The sequence below is a fragment of the Pelophylax lessonae genome, assembly GCF_965119305.1.
Source record: "Pelophylax lessonae genome assembly, chromosome: 1".
NCBI classification, from domain to species: Eukaryota; Metazoa; Chordata; class Amphibia; order Anura; family Ranidae; genus Pelophylax; species Pelophylax lessonae.
In genome coordinates this window covers 234,054,822-234,076,412 of record NC_138768.1, presented here as the reverse complement: position 1 = coordinate 234,076,412, position 21,591 = coordinate 234,054,822, and the positions used below count along the sequence as shown (strand labels likewise).

The following is a 21,591-nucleotide window of genomic DNA, read 5'->3' as shown; positions in this document are numbered from 1 at the left end:
AGAGACACTGTTGGGTTGCGCTCTTCTGACATCAGCAAGGTTGCATCCTTCATTGGCTTTAATGCACTCACAGCGTCCTCTGCATTTGACACATCTGTTTCATTGAGAGTGCAGAGATCAGACTCTCCTTTTCTGACTTCTGGAGACAGCAAGGTGGCACAAACTGCAGGTTGTTGTTCTAAGAACCTCTCGACCATGTCATATGCGCTGTTCCATCTTGTTGGCACATCAGTTATTAGCTTATGATTCTTCAGGCTCAGACATTTCTGTTTCTCTTTTAGACAGTGGCTTGCTTCTCTGGCGAGAAGCCTGGAGAGCGTGGCCCCTTTCAGTGCCCGCTGACATGCAAGATTGAGTGTATGGGCAAAACATTTAACATGAGGAAATTTACCAACTTGAGCTGCAACTATCATGTTCGCCGCGTTGTCGGTCACAAGCACTACAGCTTTATCAGACAGCTGCCATTCTTCCACGACATGAGACAGTAGCTCTGCCAGATGAGCACCTGTGTGAGACTCATAAATGGCTCTTGTCTGCAACACATGTGACAAGACCTGCCAGTCCTTAGTAACGTAATGTGCTGTTATTGTAACATAGGACTCCATTGTGACTGAAGTCCATGAATCGCACGTTATTGCGACTCGACTGGCTTGGTTCATTGACGCAAGTACCTGAGCTTTGGTGTCGTGGTAGAGTGCAGGTATAACGTTTTCTGTAAAGTGACTGCGTGATGGGATCTTATATAACGTGGCTCTAGCGTCTTCACAAGGTAGCGAAACCCGGCGTTGTCCACAACTGAGTAAGGCTGTAGGTCCTTGGCGATGAAAGCTGCCACAGCTTTGGTTAGTTTCTTCCCTTTTTCTGAGTTGGGCGGATAAGTTGACAGTATGGCATCAATTCTTGGCTGATCTTGGTCTAGCAGTCTTTCCTTGGCAGTGGTGGCACTGCTGGTGGCGACAGGTGTTACTAACTCAGAGTGAAAACGGCTAACATGGTTTCTCAAGTTCGTAGTATTCCCTAGGTATTTCATTTTTGTGTGACAGGCTTTACATACGGCGTGTGTCTTGTCCAACTCACGCTTCCCTGTGTGTTCGTAAAATCCGAAATGTGCCCAGATGTTTGCTCTTAAAACGCTAGGTGCATTTTTTATCTCTCAATCTTTTTCTCCTTCTGCCATATTTACCACCATACTACCATGTATGTGACGGAGACGGATGACGTAAGTTGCCAAACTCTGTCAGTGTTTAAAAAAAACTAAAAAAAAAAAACTTGTAAACTAAGCCGCAACAAGTCAACCAAGCAACATCTTTCATAAAATATGACTGTCTGTCTGTCAGACTCCCTTATGCATGCACTGAGCCAAAACCCCCGGGGCCCCCCCTTACCCCACAGCTGCCTGTGACCGTGACAGTGACACTGACAGAGACCCCCCTCCCCCCACAGCTGAGCTGACACTGCAGCCTGACACACTGACAGAGACCTGGATGTCCCACACCTTCCCCAATCCCCCACAGCACTGACAAACACAGAGTGAGTCCCCCCCCCTTGCCCAGACCCCCACAGCTAACACTGACAGAGACCTGGATGTCCCACACCTTCCCCCAATCCCCCACAGCACTGACAAACACTGAGTGAGTTCCCCCCTTGCCCAGACCCCCATAGCTGACACTGACAGAGACCCCCAGGCCCCCACTGACACTCATAGAGAGCCCCCTGGCTGCCAGACTGCCACAGCAGAACAGTACCCCCGGGCCCCGACCGACCGTCCCCTGTCCCAGGCCCCCCCCCATCACAGACATCCCCCAGAGATACAGACGAGACCCCCATGAATGATTACACAATTATTTGTTCGGACATACCTGCTGTGTGACTGTGTGGGTTGTTGTTGTGCACTGCATTGCAGAGGAGGACAGGTGCTGTGCTGCTCTCTGGGCTCTGTGGCGGGCGGCTGGCGTCACTGGCAGTGGCGGCTGGGCCTCCAGGGCCTGTCGGCTACGGTGAGGTGAGGCTGGCGGCGCTGGCTGGCTGCGATGGGGACGCACTTGGGGCTCCTCGCTCCTGTGTGTGGAGTGTGGACTGGCTTCTGGCTTGGCTGGCTGGCTGGCTTCTTGGCTGCAAGGCCGCAGGTGGGACGCCGATACACGCAGGGGATGTCTTGCTGCGCCTCGGCCCGGGTCAAAGAGACGGAAGGGGAGGGGCGGAGCCTTTTTATTAAGCTCCCGCCACTAACCCACCAATCAGCTGCCGATCTTGTGATTTTTTTTCTCCCTTGCGCGATAGGGCGTGGCCGCGGCTGATGACGTCATTTCCTAATCGATTATGCCGGCAGCCCGCATCGATGCAGAATCGCGAAGGGTCGAATCGCGATGCATCGATCTTTCGATTATATTCCGCAGCCCTAGTAGCCACCTGGTTCCTGGTATGGTGAGTATCTGCCCCCCCCTCTGCCCCTGTAGGGTTTTGGGGTGGACATTGGCCCTCCTTGGGACAGTCGGACCCCCGGGTTCCCCTCCTTCCCGCAGGCACCCCCCCTTGTTTTTGCCAAGTCCCTCAGCCTGCACCTCCCTCCGCATACACTGGGGCTGTTTGGGTGCTATCTGCCAATGGGGGCCAGGGGGGTGCGCTGCCAGCGACCGGACCATCGACCATGTGCGGGAGGGGGGTTTGTACCTGGTGGGGGCTCCTGCCAGCCTGGATCGGTTCTTGAGGCCTGGCTCCTGTTTCTGGGTCCCTGTACACGTCTTGGCACCCACCGCACAGGGCCACCATTTTGTTGTAGCCTGTGTATTCCTATACACGGCAGCCATGTTTGTGCAGTCCAGAGGCCATTTTCTTGTGGTGTGCATTGCAAATAGCGGCAACCATGACAGCGGAGCCCTGTGGGCGGAGATTTCAGAGGTGGGAGCCCCTCCTTATCTCCTGGTGTTGACTCCTGGATCGTTTAGCTTCCTGATTGCTTCATCTTGGTGGTTGCAAGTGCCTGTGTCCAGGGGGTGGTGAGTCTGGTGGGGTACTCTCCCTCTGAGGATCGCTCTGTTCCTTGTGCTTGGCGACCGGGCGGTGCTGCCAGCGCACTGTGTTACACTTTTTGTAGGGTCCCCCTGGTGACTCACGGAGTCTTTTGAGCACATTTCCTCACCTGATCCTCTCTCTGAGGCTGCGGGGCCCTCCGGGTCCCCACCAACCATCCATACACTGACGGCGGTCCTGGAGTCCCTTGTGTCCCCCGGTGGAGGCGGCTTGCGGGCGACGGGCTAGCAAAAAGTGCCCCCTACCTCATCTGTCTCATCAGATCCTGAATCTGTTTCTGGGTCTGCGACCTCACTCCTGGGATCCTCTAAAAGTGAGGATGATTCTGTGACCGCGCATGAAAAGGTGCTGGTGGATGCACTGACTGTATCTGTGCGTGAGACCCTGAGCATGGAGGATGCAGCTGAAGCTGCGATGGAGGCGCAGTTACCCTTTCACACTCACAAGCCATTCAGAGCGGCAAAGGTGTTTCCTTTCCCTGCTAATTTTGACAGAATTGTCACAAAAGAGTGGGGATGACCAAAGCGTCCCCGTGGGGTTCCTAATCGCTTTACCAGGCTTTACCCCTATGAGGAGTCCCTTCTTAAGAAGTTGACTGTCCCACCGGTGGCAGAACCTCCGGGTTTCCAGATTAAACAAGGCAACCATGGTTTCCGGTTGAAGTGTGCCAGGTCTTTAAGGACCCGGCTGACTGGAAGGCGGAGGCTGTGGCCCGCACTATGTACACCTTACCTGGTTCGGCGATGAGGCGGGTATTTACCATTGCCTTGGTGACGCCATCTCTGACCCGAGTGGTTTAAGCTCTTACGTTGTGACGTGGAGAGAGAACAACTCCCCCCTGCCTTTGCTGAGCTGGCGGACCAGCTGGTCCAGGGGCTGCAGTTTATCTGTGATGCCTCTTTGGATGCGGCTCTTCTGATAGCTCGCCTCTCTGTTTTGTGGTCCTTCGGCGTGTCGTTTGGCTTAAATGCTAGTCTGCGGATCAGACTTCAAAAAAAGGCCTGGACTGATCTTCCCTTGAAAGGAGATCGCCTGTTTGGAGCTACCCTGGATGATTTAATTAAAGGTCTCACAGGGGGGGAAGAGTACCTTTCTTTCCCAGGCTCCGAAGGGCAAGGAACCTCACCGTAGACATGGACCTTCCTTCTCGGCTCATAAGAAGTTTTATTCGTCCCTCAGGGGCGACTGACAAGGGCTTAAAGCCTTTCAGGACCACCTCTTGTGAATCAAAACGACTCTGGTCTGGCAAGCCGAGAGGGGGCTTCTGAAGACCCGCGGACAAGGCTCCTTCTACATGAAGGTGCGCTCTCACCTGTATCAGGGGTGGGAAGGGGGGGGGGTCTTCACTGGTTTCCGGACCCGTGGCCTTCCCCGGTACAAGACAAGTGGGTCCACAAAGTCATTCGGTCCAGTTACAAGATCGAGTTTCGCTCTTGTCCCCCAACAAGGTTTTTTTCCTTCCAACCTGTGCCTGTCCCCAGACCGGTTACAGAGTCTGTTTGGGGCGGTACAAGACCTTTTCCTTCAAGGGGTGGTAGTTCCTTTTCCGACTTCGGAAGGTTTTCAGGGTTTTTACTCAAACCTGTTCACAGTCCCCAGGAAGGAAGGCAAAGTGCGTCCAATCCTGGACCTCAAGGCGCTAAACTGCTTTGTGCGGGTACAGAAGTGAACAATGGAGTCCATTCGAACGGTGGTGGCATCCCTGCGTCAGGGGGATTTCCTTGCCTCTATAGATATCAAGGATGCCTATCTTCACATTCTAGTATGTGCCAGTCACCAGTGTTTTCTCCGCTTTTTTGTGGGAAAGAAGCATTATCAGTTTGTGGCGTTACCCTTTGGTCCTGCCTCTGCTCCTCAGGTCTTCACAAAAGTGTTGGCTCCAGTGCTAGCCTTGCTACGCCAATGGGGGATCGCAGTAATTCCTGGTTCTGTCTACAAAGCTGGATTTTTTGGGCCTGACTCTGGACTCGGCTGTAGCCAGAGTGCTCCTTCCTCTGGACAAACTCCAAAAATTGCAGGCTGCGATTTGTCTCCTGCTGTCCAACAGATGGTCGTCCCTCCAGACTTGCATGCAGGTGCTGGGCCTGATGGTATCTACCTTTGAGGTGGCTCTGTTTGCACAGTTCAATATGAGGTCCCTTCAAAGGGAGATTTTGACCAAGTGGGACAAGAGTCCCTGGTATGGTGGCTTCGCTCTCTGGCACTTCGGCTGGGAAAATCCCCCCCCTGTATTGGACAGTGGTCACCGCAGATGCCAGCCTGTCCAGCTGGGGAGGCTTCCTCGGCAAGCATTCTGCTCAGTGAATCTGGACCATGGAAGAGTCCAGACTGCCGATCAATGTCCTGGAACTCCGAGCGATCAGACTGTGTCTGGATCATTGGATGGATCATCTTCAGGGATGCCCAGTGCGCATTCAATCGGACAGTGTCACTGCCGTGGCTTATGTCAATCACTAAGGGGGCACAAGAAGTGCACTGGCGGCTCTGGAGGTAGCCAGCATTCTAAGGTGGGCAGAATGGTTCGTTCCTGCCCATCTCCGCTGTACACGTTCCCGGGGTGGAAAATTGGCAGATGGGGCTACCTCAGTCAGTAGGCGTTGGACCACAGGGAGTGGTCCCTTCACCCGGAGGTGTTTCATCAGCTGTATGTTTTCAGATCTGTTGGTGTCTCAGCTCAACAGAAAGATGCAGAGATTTGTAACTCGGTCAAGGGATCCACTGGCGGTCGCCGCATATGCGCTGGTGACCCCGTGGGGTCAGTATCGTCTGACATACGCCTTCCCGCCTCTCAAGCTTCTGCCCAGAGTCCTACACAGGATCGAGGCAGAAGGGATTCTAGTTTTCTTAGTGGCCCCGGACTGGCCTCGCTGGGCTTGGTACGCCGATCTGGTGCGGGCTGGTCGCCAACATTCCTTGGAAGCTTCCTCACAGGAAGGATCTGCTGTAGTATCAAGGGACAGGTTTCAGCTTTAGCAGGCTTCTTCCAACGACCTTTGGCCACACACTCCCTGGTGCATACGTTTCTTTAGGTTGTCCGACATTTGGTCCCCCCCCAATGCGGGCTCCATTGCCTCATTGGGATCTCAATTTGGTGCTTTCAGCTCTACAGAAGCCTCCCTTTGAAAATATTCGAGCGATTCCCCTGCTTACGCTGTCCCAGAAGGTAGCCTTTTTAGTGTCTATCACCTCTGCGCCCAGGGTGTCGGAACTGACGGCGTTATCTTGTCCGCCTTATTGGTGATTCACACAGATAAGGTGGTGCTTCATTTCCTGTCCGTTATTCCTAATAAGGTGGTCTCTGACTGTCATTTGAATGAAGACCTTGTTTTGGCTTCCTTGTGCCTCAGGCTAAACATCTGAAAGAAATTACCTTGCATGCCTTGGATGTGGTCCTGGCAATTAGGGTGTTCCTGGCAGCTATGAAGTCTTTTAGGAAGTCAGACTCTCTATTTGGGCTCACGGACAGATCTCACAAAGGGTTGTCCGCTGCTTCTGTGACCATTTCCAGATGGATAAGACAGGCGGTGGTTCAGGCCTATTGTATCAGGGGACAGGTTCCTCCTTTCCCTGTCAAGGAGCACTCTACTAGGGTGCTTAGTGTTTCCTGGGCTTTCCATCATTCAGGTGAGCTCCACTTGTTTATGGTTGAGCCCCATGTTACCTGGTTGGCTATGGTTAGCCTTGGGAATTTTTTTTCTGCTGTTTGCCACATCTCATGCTGTGTCCATCAATGAACGAAAGAGAAAATAGGATTTTTGACTTTCCGTAAAATCCATTTCTCTGATGATCATTGACAGACACAGCACCCATCCCTCTGTTGAGTTGGCTTTCTTCTGACACTGCTTGAGTGCCTATAGCTGAGAGTGGGTGTATACCCCCTTGGACTGCCCATAGGCATAGTCAAGCTTTTTACTGCCTAGTGTCCTACTCCTGTAGGGGGCAGTATAACCAATGGTTAAGAAGAATCAGAAGCTGTGTCCGTCAATGAACATCAGAGAAAATGATTTTACAGTAAGTCAAAAATCCTATTTCTTCTAGCAAGAACCCGTCTTGATCTTTTATTAAACTCCTCCAGTATCTTCCTTACTATAGAAGTTAAACTAATAGATCTATAGTTACTTGGCAAAGACTTTGATCCCTTTTTAAATATAGGCACCACATTGGCCCTACACCAGTCCAGTGATATTATTCCAGTCCTTAACGAGTCCCTAAAAATTTGAGACAAAGTCTTTGACATGACAGAGCTCAATTCATTTAGAATGCGTGGCTAGATGCCATTTGGTCCAGGCGCTTTATCCACCTTTATTCTGTCTAAATATTTCTGGACCATATCACTTTTGAGCCACTGTGGATCATTTGGGGCTGTGTCAATACCATCCCCATTATGGTCATGAGCTCCCCCATGCTCCTTTGTGTACACAGAGCTGAAGAAAGTATTTAATACATTTTCCTTCTCTTTGTCCCCAGTCACCTACTCCAGATTATTTTGTAGGGCCTACATGCTCAGACCTGACCTCTTTACTATTAATATATTTGAAGAATTTTTGGGGGTTTGTCCTACTATCTTTTGCAATCTGTCGTTCATTTTGAATTTTTGCATCCTTGATTTCATTTTTATATTTCTTAAAAGTTCTTTTCTTATTTATAGCTTTTTTGACTTTGGCCATGAGCCACATAGGTTTTATTTTTAGCCTTTTAAACTTCTTGCCCATGGGAATATACTTTGCAATGAGTTTGCATACAGTCTTTTTGAAGAATTCCCATTTCTGCTCTGTGTTCATTGATGCCAATATTCCCTCTGAGTCGAAGTCTTGGAGAGCAGCCCTCATCCTTGGAAAATTTGCTCTCAACGTTAAGTGTTTTTATATTTCTTGTATGCGTTTGTTGCTTACAGCTAACAATAAATTAAATCATATTATGGTTACTGCTACCCAGATGTTCTTTTATATGAACATTAGGAATAAGCTCTGCATGGTTTGAGATTACCAGGTCCAACAGAGCATCATTTTTAGTCGGGGGCCTCAATAAACTGTACCATAAAATTGTCTTGTAATAGGTTTTAGAAAATGTTGCCCTTTAACTGTTCCAGCAGTGCCATTATGCCAGTCAATGTCTGGGTAGTTGATATCCCCCAGTACTATCACTCCCCAGGCCTTGCAGCCCTTTCTATCTTTGCAAGTAGCTGAATCTCACCTCATTAATACTGGAAGGTCTATAACAAACTCCAAGGATAATCTTTGTATTACGTACACCCATGTACATTTCCACCCATACTGCTCATCTAACACTCCCATCAACTAAGTCTTCTTTCACACTCACTTTGAAATCACTTCTCACATAGGGACAGACACCACCATCCCTCCGTTTTACCCTGTCTTTCCAATAGAGAGCATAGCCAGGGATATTAATAGCCCAGTCATGTAAAGAATGAAGCCAAGATTCAGCAATACCAATTAAATCATAGTTCTCGTCGTGCACCAGAGCTTGCAACTCGCCTATTTTGCTTGGCAGACTTCTGGCATTGGTTAACAAACACTTTAGGTCATTGTCACAATTTGCACACTTATTTTGCATATTTTTTATTTTGGTACAAATAGTACCATTTCCAATGGTTGTTTATAACATGGGAACTTTCTTATCCTCTGCCATAGCTCTCCCCCTGTACGTATGGTAGACTCATGAACAGGGATGTTTGCAAGTTCGACTGATGTCTTCAAACCTTTACTAGTTACTCGTGCATTGTTCTTTACCACATTGAGGATTCTGTGTTGTGCCTTGGGAGTCATCTTGGCTGGGCACCCACTTCTAAGAAGAGTAGCCACAGTACTAAATTGTCTCCAGTTATAAAAAAAATGTGTCTAAATGTTGACTGATGGGTGCCTAAACACTGTGAGATTGCTTTGTATCCATTTACCGGCTTATGCAATCAACTACTTTTGATCGTATGTCTTCAGAGTATTTTTTTTTTGCGAGGCATGGCTCACAGCTGATGCGTCGTCATGAACCGCAATCTTAAAATGTTTGCGTGTCTTTAATCAAAGTAGCTCTAAACCACACCTTCAAAATTAGTCTATGGGTTCACTTACCTTTCCCTCTGGCGCTGTTAATGTTTAAAAGGTGTGTTCAATAAAGATATGAAAAAATTTGAATTGTATGTGTTATCCGCTTAAGCACATTATGTTTTGCTATTGATGTGACTTGGATGAGGATCAGATCACATTTTATGGCAAATTACTGCAGAAAACCAGTTAATTACAAGGGGAGCACATTCTTTTTCTAGTCACTGTATGCAGAGGTGGGCCTTCCTCCATGGTACCGCATACATGCACACCTGTGTTTGTGCCTTGTGCTCCACAGCATGCCTCCATATGGAGATCAAGCTATCGCCTACAGCTCCAAGTCTCATGCCAATGGTCAGGAGCTTCAAAAATATGCTGTGAAAGCCTGTGATTGACTATCACAGAGATTAGTAGCCATAACACCCTCCCCTGTAATTTCTCCTCTAAATAGACAAAAAGCTCAAATTAAAGGAGATGTACAACCAAAGCTCATTTGGCTGTACATCTAACTGCACTCCTGTGACCCATTTTCGAACGAGAGAGCAGTCTGAATTCCGCTCTTCTGATGTCACCGATGTAGGTCCAGGCACTGCGTCATCATGACCACAGTGTTCGGATCCACCAGGTGCCTGGATCGACACCCAGCTCAGCCTCTCATCCAGCTGCTGAGAGTCTGAGCCGGCCGCTCCCCGCCCCTCCACAGCTCAGCGCTTCAATGAGCGAGGAAAGGGCAGAGTGGAGAGCTGCTGACTGACAGTCAGCAGCCCTCTGTTCGGGGAGCTGCCAGAACCGAGCGGTCGGCGGTGTTCGATCGCTCGGTTCTCAGTTTAGAGATGCCGGGGGACAGATGCAGCACCGGACCGATACTGCATCCACCTAGGTAAGTATAACTGGAGAAAACGCTGAATCCTATATGTCTCTTTTAATCTTTCTCCTTACTAGAAGAGAGAAATGCAATCCAAAAATAAAGCATGTGTAAAAATTTTAAAATAATAAAATTGTTAGATCGGGGCTTGATCTATGTTTGTCAGTATCCGTTATTAGTGTCAACATGTTTTAGATAGAAAAACTTTTTTTTACAATCCTTCAATTTAGTGTTGGAGTCAGTGCCTTAGTGTAGGTAGAAAAAAAAATTGGCACTATTTTTTCTGGTCACTGCTACAGGTACAAATGACATTTATATGTGGGATTTCTGTGAATGCCAGGAGTAGGAGAATTTTTCTTATTTCTTCTTGTGGGTCATGGTAATGGCAAGAAATATACAGCTGGAATGTATTTTTTTCAATATTTTGGTACACTTTTACTTTTGATAATAAAACATTAGGAGATATCCATTAACATTTATGACAAAATACAATCCCAACAAACAAGGTATAATTCACCTAGATACACTAAGTAGTCACAATGATATGTACAGTTTTACCAACACATACCAAACTTGCAAAACTGGGTTCAGGCTTTAAGATGTTTTTTTTTTTTTTTTTTTACCTTCCGTCATGAAGGGATTAACTTCACTTCAAAATCATTGCACATATTGTTCTAGGTAACATTCAAACCCAGGACCAAGTGCTGCAAGGCAAGAGTGTTAACCACTTGGTCACTGGACTGTCTGTGCTTTATGCCACCTTATAACATTCTGACATCTTAATTTTCACTTAATTTTCAAAATAGTGATGTATAAATACAAGTAATACATACAGTATACAGTGTGTAACTAGAATAAAGCTGTGGAGTGTATACATATTACATTGTAATTGGTGTGTAGGGGATTACAATGTGTCTACTATCTAAAGCTGTAATATGTAGAGGGCATTGTTGTTTTGAAGCTAATCCGATATATAGATTGAGACTGACTTTATTTCCCAGAGCTTAACTGTCATTTTCATATTTATTATCCAGGGAGCAGCGACAACCCAGGAATTTTATGCCAAGAACTCGCGCTGGACGGAAGGACTAATATCTGCCTCAAAGGCTGTGGGATGGGGAGCCACCCAGCTAGTGTAATAATCTGCGACATTAATAACACTTCATTTCTGTGTTTTGAATACTATGGGGGGAACACTAGGTTAGGTGACAGTCATCTAATGTGTATTTTTTCTTTTTCTCTGTCGTCCATCGACAGACGCAGCCTCATCCCCATGAGCTGAGTGGGTTTATGCTCCTCCCATCAGGAGTAGTCTAGGCAGGAAAATTTGAATACATACGCCCAGGGGGCTGTCCCTCCAGGCATAAACCCCCACTGCACAACCCAAAACATCAGTTTGTTTTCTGCCTACAGAAGGAGTAGACCTAGGTTTCCTGCTGGGACTCCAGTCTCAGTTTTTTTTTTATTCTTTTCAGAATATTTTCTTTTATTTCTCTTTACTCACTTGCTAGCTAGTGTTCAGGGAAGCATTTCCTGGTGATCTACAAGCAACAATGCCGGCTGGGGCTTCGTACAGTCATCTAATGTGTATTTTTTTTGTTTTGTTTTGTTTTTAGGGAATCAGCAGATAATGTTGTTCTTCATAAAGGGAAATATGAAGAGCTTATTGTTGGATCCCATGAAATTGCTGCCAGTACAGCACAGCTAGTGGCTGCATCCAAGGTAAGAGTTAGCCACTGGTGTCCAACCTTTTTTCTCTGTCGCTCATTGACAGACGCAGTCCTCTTGATTAATATCAAATCGGGTTATACTGCCCTCTACAGGAGTAGGACACTAGGCAGAAGGAAAACGTTCTGGCCACACCTTAGGGGCAGTCCCAGAGGGTATATCCTCTCTCTCCCTGCTACAGGATGTCAGTTTTTTTCTGTCTAGTTAGGAGTAAGGACCTAAGTTCCTTGCTGGGATCTTGGTCCTGGCAAGATTTTTTTTAGAAAAATTTTTTTAGGCAGCTTTTTTCTCCAGTTGTTCCTGTGCCGATTCTCTGGACAATTGGATCCGATTGAGCGAGCGGACCAGAGAGTCTCTGGTCTGGTAGCTTCGGTCTCCGATGCTCAGCCAGGGGAAGTCATTTCTTCCGACAGAATCCAGGTTACCGATAAATGTATTGGAACTGAGAGCGATCAGACTGTCTGATTCTCTGGACCAAGTAGCTTCAGGGCAACCCAGTTTGGATTCAGTTGGACAAGACCACGGCCGTGGCTTATGTCAACCACCAAGGGGGCACCAAGAGTGCCCTGGCGGCCATAGAGGTGGCCAGCATTCTTCATTGGGCGGAACGGTTTGTTCCGGCTCTCCCCGCAGTATGCTCTCCGGGGGTGGAAAATCGGCAGACAGATTAGGTCAGCCGTTAGATTCTGGATTTTCATCCAGAGATATTTCACCAGCGGTGCCTTCATTGGGGCACCCTGGAGGTGGATCTGTTGGCAGCTCGGCTCAACAGGAAGGCGCGGAGTTTTGTAACCCGCTCCCGAGATCCGCGAACGAACACAGCAGACGCGCTGGTCGCCCCGTGGGGACAGTATCAGCTACTGTATGTCTTCCCTCCTCTCAAGTTGCTGTTGAAGCTTCTTCGCAGGATAGAGGTGGAAGGAATTCCAGTTATCCTGGTAGTTCCGGACTGACCTCGTCAACCCGAGTATGCCGACTTCGTCAGGCTGGTCGCGGACGCTCCCTAGAGACTTCCTCTCAGGGAGGATCTGCGGTCTCAGGGACCGATCTTCCATCCTGCTTTACAATCGCTGGCTTTAACGGCCTGGCTATTGAGACTCAGGTGCTGAAGGACAAGGGATTGTCAACTTCAGTTATTCCTACTTTAATTAAAGCAAGGAAAGCGACTTCTAGAAAGGTCTATCATCGCACATGGAGGTTTTATATTGCGTGGTGTGAATCCTTCAGTGACCCGAATCTTGGCTTTTCTGCAACAAGGAGTTGAGCAGAAGCTGGCCTTGAGGGTCAGGTTTCAGCGTTAGCAATTTTCTTTCAGAAACCTTTGGCTACCCATTCCTTGGTGCGGAATTTCATCCAGGGGGTGCGGCACTTGGCTCCGCCAGTGCGCCCGCCCTTACCGCCCTGGGATCTTAATTTGGTGTTGTCGGTTCTTCAGAAACCTCACTTTGAAAATATCAGGGAGATTCCCTTGCTTACTTTATCCCAGAAGGTGGCCTTCTTGGTGGCCATTACTTCTGCACGCAGGGTGTCAGAACTGGCCGCATTATCTTGTCGTTCCCCATATCTGGTGGTTCATAGGGATAAGGTTGTTCTTCGTCCGTATCCATCCTTCCTTCCTAAGGTGGTTTCAGAGTTTCATCTGAATGAGGATATTGTATTACCTTCCCTATGTCCTAAGCCCAGTCATCCTCGGGAATTTGCGTTACATTCCTTGGATGTGGTTCGGGCAATCAGGGTATACCTGAAAACTACGGACTCGTTTCGTAAAACGGATTCACTTTTTGTGATCACGGATGGCCCCAAAAAGGGGTTGCCTGCATCTGCCGCGACTATCTCCAAATGGATCAGACAGACGGTGGTACAGGCTTATTCTATTAAGGGTCGGAATCCTCCGTTCCCTGTTAAGGCGCACTCCACTCGGGCGCTTAGTGCTTCCTGGGCCTTCCGCCATCAGGCGTCAGTGGTCCAGGTTTGCAAGGCGGCCACCTGGTCGTCGGTTCATACCTTTACAAAATTTTACAAAGTTGATGTGATGGCATCGGCGGATGCCTCTTTTGGCCGCAAGGTTCAGCAGGCCCCAATTTGAGGAGACCGTTGGTCTACCTCGAGGGTTTTTTTCAGTTGGATTTTCAGTTGAGTCTCATCCTTTGGTTTGATGAGCCTTTAAGACTTCTAGTCAGGCACCGGTTGGGCCTTCTGGATTTAAATTTTTATTCTGTTATCCCACCTCTCATTTGTGGCACTGCTTTGGGACGTCCCGATTTGATATTAATCAAGAGGACTGCGTCTGTCAATGAGCGACAGAGAAAAATGGATTTTTGTAAAATTTTACCGTAAAATACTTTTCTCTTAAGCTCATTGACAGACGCAGTACCTGCCCCTCTACTTTTGAGTTGGGTTGGGTTAAATTCTCTGACACTGCTTTGTGACATAACTGACATCCTGTAGCAGGGAGAGAGAGGATATACCCTCTGGGACTGCCCCTAAGGTGTGGCCAGAACGTTTTCCTTCTGCCTAGTGTCCTACTCCTGTAGAGGGCAGTATAACCGGATTTGATATTAATCAAGAGGACTGCGTCTGTCAATGAGCTTAAGAGAAAAGGATTTTACGGTAAGATTTTACAAAAATCCATTTATCTTCCTGGGCTGCATTGGAAGAAGAGGAATTATCTTGGACCACACATAAAATACACTAACAATAAAGCTGGGTATGCAAGATCTGAATATTGGCCAGTTCAGCAGGAACCAGCCAACATTCGGTAGGTGTGTACAGCTGCCTGTCTGACAGAAGCCAGACTCACAACTAGCTTCTGTCAAATGGGCAAGCTGGAAAACCAGCAGCTGAACAGCGCTGGCAGCCAATGGCTGTGAGCTCTAATCTTTGTGTTCTGGCTACAGCCTTCTCTTCTGGAATACTTGGGTCTGGTCCCTGAACACATCACAAAAACGTTTTCTTTCCAGAAATGAAAATTCTCTCAGCGCCCATGCTCACAATTGAGACCAAAGAGACATCCTAAATAAGATTCTCCATGAAAGTTCTAGGCCTTAGGCTGGGTTCACACTATGCAAATTGGATGCAGGTAGCTCCACATCCAACTCTTATGACAGGCAAGTGTGACCGCCTCTCAATAGAGCCAGTTCATACAGGTCTGGGGCAGCCGCGGTCCGCATTCAAAATGGGTCCTGTGCGTCTTTGGGTCCTATTCAGGTGAGAATTCAGGCAAAAATTTGGACTTGATTCGCACCTGGACTGGTGAACAGGATGCACTGGACACCCAGGCACAAACCCGCGGCCACATGTGTGAACCCAGCCTTATGGTAGCCTCCTTTGAGGCTGTACTATTCACCATATTTCTTTCTAGACTTCTAAAAGATATACACTTCTGCGGTATTGCAGTAATAATTTACAAGCTAGGTGAAATATTTTTAATTAAACCTAAATCGCCCTCTGTCCTCTGGAATGATTCAGCACAAAATCCTTGTAATTGTTTGTTTTTACAGCTATGTTTGTATTGTATTACTTTAGGTGAAGGCAGATAGAAACAGCAAGAACCTGTCTAAACTGCAGCAGTGCTCCCGCCACGTGAATGAGATGGCAGCCAATGTGATGGCCTCCACAAAGTCAGGCCGAGAACAGATTGAAGATAAAGGTTTGTTTACTAGAGAGTGACCTAATAAGATAATTCCAGCAAATAAAATCTAAGTAATAACATGTTTCCTGCAGATACCATGGACTTCTCTGGAATGTCCCTAATTAAGCTAAAGAAAGAAGAGATGGAAACCCAGGTAAAACTTGCTTGTCTCTTTATTTTTATCACTTCTGTGAAAGAATAGACAGATCGTTCTCAAATGTTATCTGCATAAGCTGAAATTCTGAAAATAAAAATCTTATTTAAAACTTCCAGATGTTTCAGGATGGAATATTTTCTACACAGTGTAGTTTTAAATGGTATTCTTTATTTTTTTTTTGCAATTTCATGTAACAATGAAAGAAGCATGTTTCAAATAGCCCATTGTTTTGCCTTGTGTTCCTTTCCAAACTGTCCTACACACTTATAGATCCAGCACTGTATGACCAGCTTTACCAGCTAGTTCTTGGGGTCACTGTGCAATTAGTGCTACAAAGTACAGTACCTAAATTGCCCTATGTGGGGACCCTTTTAGCTTTTCACAATTTAAGAACAGCTTGTGTATATATATTTTTTTTATTTAAAGGATACTGCACAAACAACAAGCAGTTACATGTTTTGCAAATTAACCAAAAATTTCTCCAAAAAAACATCCTTGTATACGTTGGTAAATACAGAAAATGAACAGTGAAAGGCAAAAAGGTATGGTATATATGGGTAGCAATAGAAACTTGAGTCTGTGGGAATCCAAAAACACTTTAGGCCCCTTTCACACATACGGTCTGTTTGTCCGTTTTTCATCCATCGGTTGACGGATGAAAAACGGACATCAATGCATCTCTATGTAAAAACGGATGACAGCCGCTTCCGTCAATGTCTGTTTTTTGGAACGGACGAATGACCTATTTTTCATCCGTCAAAAAAACGGATCCGACGAAAAACTAATGCAAACGGTCCGTTTTTCATTGGTAGTGGATTTAAAAAAACGCCTGAAAAAACGGATGAAAAACTGATACATTTCGACGTGACTGAACAGATGAACTGAACGGACCGTATGTGTGAAAGGGGCCTTAGGTTTTTTAAGAAAACAGCAAGTGAGGAAAGATGTAGCTGTAAGAGAATATGGAAGAAAGAGGGGGGGGGAAATGAGCGGGAGAGATAAAAAAAGGGGGGAGTGGGGAAAGGAAGGAACGGAAGGGAAGTCACCAATTTAAGGAGCATTTAGCATTGTAGGTTCAATTAAAGGCATTCATCCTCTATGTGGAACCAGAGTAGTTCAGATATTCATCCGAAACTCTAAAGAGGTTCCAATGTATCCATCTCTTCTGATGTTCCTCGTTCATACCAGGAAGGGCCATATTATCCTCCATATTCTCAATCTCGTTCACCCTGGCAAGCCATTGTGTAACTGTCATGGCGGTCTGTTGCTTTCACATAGCCGGAATGCATGCCTGTGCAGCTCTCAACCTGTTTAAAGATTTATGATATCTTTTCTTTGACAGTGGTGTAAGATTGAGCAGTACTGCCATTGGGTCATTTTGTAAGGAGACGTCTGTTAACTTCTGGATGAGTTGGAGCACAGGCTGCCATAAAGTGACAAGCACAGGGCAGTCCCAGAATATATGCAAGAGAGTGCCCTCAGATGAATGGCATCTCCAGCATCTATCACTTTGTTGTGGGAACAGTTTGGCAAGGACTGACGGTGTTCTGTACCATCTGGTCATTATCTTATAAGTTAACTTCTGATATTTGCTACTAAAGGAAGATTTATGCACAAAGTAGAGTATGCAGTCTTTTTGGGGGGTCGGAAAAAGTAACTCCAAGCTCCCTCTCCCTTTTCGCAAGGAAGGGGGTGATGCCTGCACGTTGAACTCTTTTAGGTGTTTGTATGAATTGGAGAGAGATCCTCGGATCGGGCCTTCACTCAAGCATGTCTCTTCAAAAACATGTAATTTCCTAAGGAAATGCGTGTGTTTCAGTAGGGAACATAATAAGTGAGAAAGTTGGAGGGATCTCCATTGATTTAGGCAAGAGGAATGAAAGCCAGGAGGCAGAATGTGATTCATCCTTTTGGGGACAGAGAGCTGAATGTAGAATCTGTCAGTCCAGGCAAAAATCCCTGATGTCCAATTATTGGTGTCATAGGGGAGGGAAAGCTCTCCAAAGAGGTAAGTTTGAAGAATCTATTTTGTTCAGAGTAGACCTATTAGCGGATGGCCTGTGATAGGGGCCAAGTATTGTCTACCCGTCAAGGCAGCCCTGCGAGCTGTGCTCTAGAGAACGCATGTTCAACTTGGACCCATAGTTTGAGATTTTGGTGTCCCTACCAATCTATGACTTTAGTCATATGGACTCCTGTGTAGTATAGGGCAGGGTCTGGGAATCCCATGCCACCTCCTAATTTGGTATGGGCTGGCAGGTTTCTGCTAAGACGGGGACGTTTTCCATGCCACACAATCTGAATAAACGCAGAGCGTATAGTAAGAACAGCTTTTGATGTTTAAAATACTGTTTTTTTGTTTTTTGTTTTTTTTACTCCAGGTTAAAGTCCTTGAGTTGGAAAACACGCTGCAGAATGAAAGGATGCGACTTGGGGAGTTGAGAAAGAAACACTATGCCCTGGCAGGAGTGTATGATGAAACAGATGAAGCAGTAAAATCAACGCAGAAACCTGGAATTCTGAAGAAGCCTCAACTGCCACAGAAACCCAACATTCCACCCAAGGGAGATTACAAGGTATGGTGTACCACAATAGTAGGTTGTGTTTCTGAAGTTATACGCTCACTGCCACTGTGTTGCCTCTGCATCAAAAACTCCCCTTCACTATTGCATTCACATTTTATGGCACATATTTTCCCCATATAAAGCAGTAATAGATAATTGTTTTTATTTCTAGCCTTTTTGCAGGGTTTTGTCGAGGTGAACGACTTCAGTATGTTTCGGATTGTTAATTTATTATTATTCCAACAAAAAACAAAATATGCGAAAAAGTGTGTGTGTATGTACAGTTGTGCTCATAAGTTTACAAACCCTGGCAGAATTTTTGATTTCTTGGCCATTTTTCAGAGAATATGAATGATAACACACAAACTTTTCTTTCACTCATAGTGTTTGGCTGAAGCCATTTATTATCAATCAACTGTGTTTACTCTTTTTTTAAATCATAATGACAACAGAAACTACCCAAATTACCCTGATCAAATGTTTACATACCCCAGTTCTTAATACCGTGTATTGCCCCCTTTAACATCAATGAAAGCTTGAAGTCTTTTGTGGTATTTGTGGATGAGGCTCTTTATCTTAGATGGTAAAGCTGCCCATTCTTCCTGGCAAAAAGTTCCTGTAAATTCTTGGGCTGTCTTGCATGAACTGCACGTTTGAGATCTCCCCAGAGGGCTCAATGATATTGAAGTCAGGAGACTGAGATGGCCGCTCCAGAACCTTCACTTTATTCTGCTGTAGCCAATGACAGATCGACCTGGCCTTGTGTTTAGAATCATTGTCATGTTGGAATGTTCCAAATGTAGCGTTTATGGTTGTGGCCAAAAAGCTCGATTTTGGTCTCATCACTCCAAATGACTTTGTGCCAGAAGGTTTGAGGCTTGTCTCTGTGCTGTTTGGTGTATTGTAAGCGGGATACTTTGTTGCATTTGCGTAGAAATGGCTTTCTTCTGGCGACTCGACTATGCAGCCCATCTTTCTTCAAATGCCAGGCCACATGTTTTCAGAGAGTCCTGTATTTCACCTGAAGTTATTTGTAGGTTTTTCTTTGCAATTTTTCTGGAATTTGTGGCTGAAATTTTAGTTGGTCTACCTGACCGTGATTTGGTTTGAACAGAACCCCTCAATGTCCACTTCTTGATGAAAGTTTGAACACTGCTGATTGTCATTCTCAATTCCTTGGATATCTTTTTATATCTCTTTCCTGTTTTATTCTGTTCAATTACCTTTTCTCGCAGATCCTTTGCCAGTTCTTTTTTCTTTCCCCATGACTTAGAATCCAGAAATGTCAGTGCAGCACTGGATGCAAGGGTCTGTCAGGAGTCCAGAAACTCATTAACCTTTTATACACGCACACTAATTACAAGCAAACAGATCACAGGTGAGAATGGTTACCTTTAATAGCCATTCAAACCCCGTTGTGTCAACTTGTGTGCATGTTATCAGGCCAAAAGCCAAAATCTCCAGAGTATGTAAACTTTTGATCAGGGTCATTTGGGTAGTTCCTGTTGTCATTATGATTTAAAAAGAGTAAACACAGTTGATTGATAATAATCAGCTTCAGCCAAACACTAACCATGAGTGAAAGAAAAGTTTGTGTTATCATTCATATTCTCTGAAAAATGGCCAAGAAAATCATAAATTCTCCCAGGGTATGTTAACTTATGAGAACAATTGTGTGTGTGTATGTATATATATATATATATATATATATATATATAATGTGTGTATATATATATATATATATATATATATATATATATATATATAATATAGTTTTAGGCAGGTGTGAAAGAATGCTGTAATTTCTGAATGTTTTCAGAAATAGAAGTGTTAATTGTTTGTTTTTATCAATTAACAAAATAGAAAGTAAATGAAAAGAACAGAAATTCAAACTACTACTGTCAATCACAGTTAGTGAGCCAATGAGGAGAGAGTAGGGGGTGGGGCTGAGCCACAGCTCTGTGAGTATTATAGACACATGGAGCGGGGGGTCAGGAGCGAGCATGCATGAGTGCCCTCAGAGCAAGCAGCTTGCTATTGGGGGTACTAGCTGAAGAGAAGCCAGCAGGAGTCCCTGCAGGGAACCTGAGAATAGGAGGTTCGGGGCTGCTCTGTGCAAAACCATTACACAGAGCAGGGATGTATACCATGTTTGTTGTGGTTGTGTCTTTTATCTATTTTTTTTTAACCCTTTATGTCACTTTAATGACATTGGCTGTATGCTTGGGGTCATTGTCCTGCTACAGAATAAATTTGGGGCCAATCCCATACCTCCCTGATAGTATGGCATGATGGATGAGTAGAAGAATTGATGCTTGTTTGAAGCCAAAGAAGTCTTACTTTACGTTGCTTCATGCCTGCCTAAAACATTTGCACAGTAGTGTGTGTGTGTATATGTACAATTTTTTTTTTTTTTTTTTTTTGCTTCATGAAATGTCATGTTAAGGCCTTTACTACCATTGTCCGCAGATTCCCATGGCTGGAATTATGATGGATACCTGCAACATGAGACAAACAAACCTGCAATTAACTACATGCACCTGTAGCTGTGATTATCAAAAACTGCAAATAAGATTTCACTAGTTACAAAGTTTAGAATAGGTTCTGTTTATTTTGTTTTCTGAAATCCATGTAGCAAATCACTCAAGGCCCATAGCTGGATTAGACGAAAAGGACATTCTATTGTGCGTTAAACTGCTTAATTGTCTGGCTGTGACTGTAGGTATGGGGACGAAAAAAGCGTGTCGGATATGAGCTTGATTTTTGCTTTTTTTTTTTCTAGATTGATAAAGATGATGGTGTCTATCAAGCAAATCTCATAAACTTCTAGCCTGTTACTTGGTATTGTGCAGAGACAAGATGTGCATTATCTGCTCCATGCGGCGTGAACATCATCACATGATCCCTGGAATGTGCAGGAAATACTGTACTGCTGGCACTTTCTAGCCATTACATCTGTGTTCTATACAGATAGTCGCTCTGGGTGGTTGGGTTTGCTTTTTCCCCACTCAGCTGCTTATTTATATTAGAAAGAAGAACAGATGTTTTATTTAGGTTTATTTTATTATAGTGTTTTACTTGTTCTTAAAGGGAGCCAGTCAAGATTGGGCTTAAGAGCGAATTTAGGCGCAGCCTTAAATTATTATCATTGTGCAAGAATTATACAGTACTTGCCCCCTTATTTACCTTATCCTATTTTGTGAGAGTCCCTCTCTTCAGCTTACATCAGGGAGTGAAAGTTTTTTAGTTCCTGCCTGTCAGCTAATTGACCTCATTGTTTCCATGCTCCAGCGTCCTGTGTGTCAGGTCATGCAGCTGACAGTAAGCCAACAGCCAGATTTAACATGACCTTACACCTCAGGCTCTGAAGCAGAATTTCAGAGTTAAAATAAGTAAAGTGTACATGAGGAGGCAAATATAAATCCTTCATGAATATTTCTTTGCTATTGTAATAGCTAAAGCCTAAATATTCATATTCTTTTTTAAGCCCAGCTGTTATTGGTTCTCTTTATAAGCTGGTCTTACGCCAGCTAAAGCTTCCTTGGTTCTGATATGTT

At 45.4% G+C, this 21,591-nt stretch overlaps 1 protein-coding gene across 1 annotated transcript in view; it reads left to right on the top strand.

Annotated features, from left to right (window-relative positions):
• HIP1R (huntingtin interacting protein 1 related) overlaps positions 1 to 21,307 on the top strand; it is a 271,144-nt gene extending 249,837 nt beyond the window's left edge. The window contains exons 27-32 of the mRNA XM_082258417.1: positions 10,989 to 11,089; positions 11,571 to 11,676; positions 15,208 to 15,331; positions 15,406 to 15,467; positions 17,852 to 18,046; positions 20,817 to 21,307. Coding sequence (XP_082114543.1) covers positions 10,989 to 11,089; positions 11,571 to 11,676; positions 15,208 to 15,331; positions 15,406 to 15,467; positions 17,852 to 18,046; positions 20,817 to 20,864 — 636 coding nt within the window. The 3' untranslated portion in view covers positions 20,865 to 21,307. The remainder of the gene's footprint in view (positions 1 to 10,988; positions 11,090 to 11,570; positions 11,677 to 15,207; positions 15,332 to 15,405; positions 15,468 to 17,851; positions 18,047 to 20,816) is intronic.
• The last annotated feature ends 284 nt before the right edge of the window (positions 21,308 to 21,591 follow it).